The sequence below is a fragment of the Papaver somniferum genome, chromosome 2 (genome assembly GCF_003573695.1).
Source record: "Papaver somniferum cultivar HN1 chromosome 2, ASM357369v1, whole genome shotgun sequence".
Lineage (NCBI taxonomy): Eukaryota > Viridiplantae > Streptophyta > Magnoliopsida > Ranunculales > Papaveraceae > Papaver > Papaver somniferum.
Genome location: NC_039359.1, coordinates 218,473,137 through 218,476,216, shown reverse-complemented (window position 1 = coordinate 218,476,216; position 3,080 = coordinate 218,473,137). Strand labels below are relative to the sequence as shown.

The window sequence follows — 3,080 nt, the reverse complement described above, 5'->3', positions numbered from 1 at the left end:
TATGGATATCGAAAATGGGTTTGGGTAAGGGTTTTGGCCTTGGGTATGCCAAGCCCATATCTTCTTTAAGAACAATTCTTCCTTCTTGAGCCCATTCCTAGCTTTTTGGACGTGCGCTCCATTCTTTGCGGCTTCCTTGCGTAATTTCTTCCGGCTTTTCACCACTCTTCAGCTCTTTTCCGCTCCGCAAGTCATCCAGACTTTATTTATTACCTAAAAATGCAAAATTAAGTAAGAAAAATATTTATTCTTGAAAACAATGAAAATACAGAATATGGGATAAAATGTAGAATTACTGCACAAAAGATGAGTTAAATGCCAACAAAAAGAGATAAAATTATACTATATTTGGCACTCATCAATCTTGTAACATTGTGACGGTGAAATGAGAATGTAATGGGATTTCCTTCGTCTCTTAAACTCTCAAATTTAAGTATTGTGCAGGTGCATTTGTGCTCGACACGGCATACTTTACACCTCTAGTGTTGTCAATGTTATCCCTATATTGTAAGCTTAAGCTACTTAACTGAGCGTCTCTCCTGGTCCGCATAGAACTCTTAGAGCGTCCACAGTGGTGCGAGTATAACCAAAGACCAAAGACTAAAAAAAAAGATCAAATTTGGGTTTAGTCCGTCGTGTGACGCAGTGGGGAAAGAGTATATTTGGTCGCGCGTTGATAAAGCTTACGCCTGGAATCAGGCGTTGATAAAGATAACGCCTGACATGGGGCGTTTGTAAAGATTCCGCCCGACATATTCAAAAAAAAAATAAAAATAAATGGGGCGTTGATAAAGTTAACGCCCCAAGCAAAGTTTTGAAAACTTTGTGAGTAAAGATCATGACTATATCAACGCCCCAAGAGAGGCGTTAACATTATGTACGCCTGGGTGCCCGGCGTTAACTTTACGTACGCCCCATCCAGGCGGACATTATGCCAACGCCCCATCCAGGCGGACATTATACCAACGCCCCTGCACCATGCGTTAATTTTACGAACGCGCGGGTACAAACGGACATTATACCAACGCCCGTCGGGTAGGCGGATATTATATAAACGCCCGACTATATTTGGGTTTGGTTTTGATCGCCGACCAAATTTGGTCTGAGTTTTACTCTTTGATCAAATTTTAATCGATGGTCCGTCCCACTACGCCAGTCCATTCGACTAAAAATTTGGATTTAGTCGTCCACTGCAGTTGCTCTTAGGATGGGATTCGAATGCATTGGACCTGTAATCCAACTGCTGTGCCAGCTTGTTAGATATTGTCAAACAAAACGATATGGTCAAAGCTGAGTTTTTTTCTTTTTCTTTTTGAAGCATGTCAAAGCTGAGTTGAACATGTCACACATAAATACCACTTGATGCAACAGAAATAGTCATAGATTTGCTTTATCTATTAGTGTTTTAATTGGATTAATTTGACTGCACATTATTTTTATTTATATTCTTCTGTATGTGGGTACATTTTACTAAAATTTTTAGTAAAAATGAAAAGGCCTTCGATTAAACTGAAAGAGTGGGTAGCATGTTAAAGACGTGTTTTGGTGATATAGTCATGAATTCTTGATCAAGTGGAGCAAAAAAATCTTATATCCTGGACATCACTACCACTAATCCAACTTGTAACTTATTAACTTAGACAAGTTTGTGAGTTGTTTTGCTATAAATTGAATTTGATGCATTAGTCTTTTAAGGTATTCCCAAAAGCATTTAAAAATATTTCTGTTTGAAGTTAATCAATCATCCTGCAAGAACCATGGCTAGAACTTCAATCACTACTTTGTACATTGGTTTCCTCTTTGTTTTAATGGCGTTATTAGTTACTGGTATGCAGTAATCATGCCATTCCTTTAACAGTTTAATTTTCATTTAATTTGGTTTATTTTATTTATATATCGAGCATTTTAATATGCATACACTCGACGTGCAGAGATCGCATTTGGTATGAAGCTTGAACCGGGGACGCCAGAAGGAGAATCACAGATCAAGAGAGACAAAAGAGAGACCGTGTCTCCAAAGCTTGCACCGGGGACGCCAAACGGAGAATCACAGATCAAGAGAGACAGAAGAGAGACCGTGTCTCCGAACCAAGGACAGGGGACTGGGAATGGGGTTAATTCAAACGGTGAAAAGATGCAATATTTCCACTACACGGATAATGGTTTTTAATGGTTATGTGTTCGATTGGTTACGAAGAAATACGTCATAAAGTTACACTTGTTCTCTTCTATTATTCTTCCGCCATGTGAACAAAAATAATTCAATTTGTTTTTTTGTTTTGTTTTCTTTGATTGCTAATGAAAATGTTTTTCATTTTAACTTGCCTGATTCAGTTTTATTGAACAAAAATCTATTGTTCCGAGAATCTAAATTGCTTCAATTTTTTTTCTTGTTTTTGAAGCATGAAATTTATTAAACTACTAAGGAATTATTACATGAGGGTATATAATACCCCAAGATTCATCAAGTACAATAAGATTGATAAGCATTGAATCTCCTGTAGCATGATATTGGAGCAGAACAACGGTCTTCGATTCTGAGTTGCATCGAGGTAGGATGTTGGTGTCAAAGGTCGAAAGGCCTTCGGTTAATGCTTTCCACAAAAAAAATTGTATTTTTGACGGACACGGCTGTGTCCAGAAGAACCCAAATGATGGTAAAGATATTCGATGCAATTGATTGAAGTTGCTGATCATGCCTTCGTATCTTGATGCTGCGATGAGATGCCCGAGTGATACGTCTATACCCTTGTTTGTCGGCTTAAACACTAATAACACTATTACACTTCTATAAACGATAAACAGAACTCTCAAAACACTGGCTGACAAACAAGGATTGAAATGAAAACTAGACATTAACCTAAGGACACAGAAACAAAACTTAAAGTAAAAGTTTAAGAATAATAATAAGACACTAAAAAATTCAAAGACCGAGTAGAAAGGTGGATGTTCCACCGCCCCCTTTGCCCACCAATTAGGATATGGTGATTGCCCTTGTAATACCAAAAATATATAACTTCATGGTTTTTCTCGTTCCTGGTTGTTGTCCGGAGGAGATGATTGTTTGAGTTATCTGCGCT

The 3,080-nt window shown here is 37.9% G+C and overlaps 1 protein-coding gene across 1 annotated transcript; it reads left to right on the top strand.

The window, feature by feature from the left end:
• The first annotated feature begins 1,744 nt into the window (after positions 1-1,744).
• On the top strand, positions 1,745-2,217 carry LOC113354580. Its single transcript, XM_026597869.1, has 2 exons — positions 1,745-1,827; positions 1,932-2,217. The coding sequence occupies exons 1-2, from the start codon at positions 1,758-1,760 to the stop codon at positions 2,168-2,170; spliced, it is 309 nt and encodes a 102-aa protein (XP_026453654.1). The 5' UTR covers positions 1,745-1,757; the 3' UTR covers positions 2,171-2,217.
• The last annotated feature ends 863 nt before the right edge of the window (positions 2,218-3,080 follow it).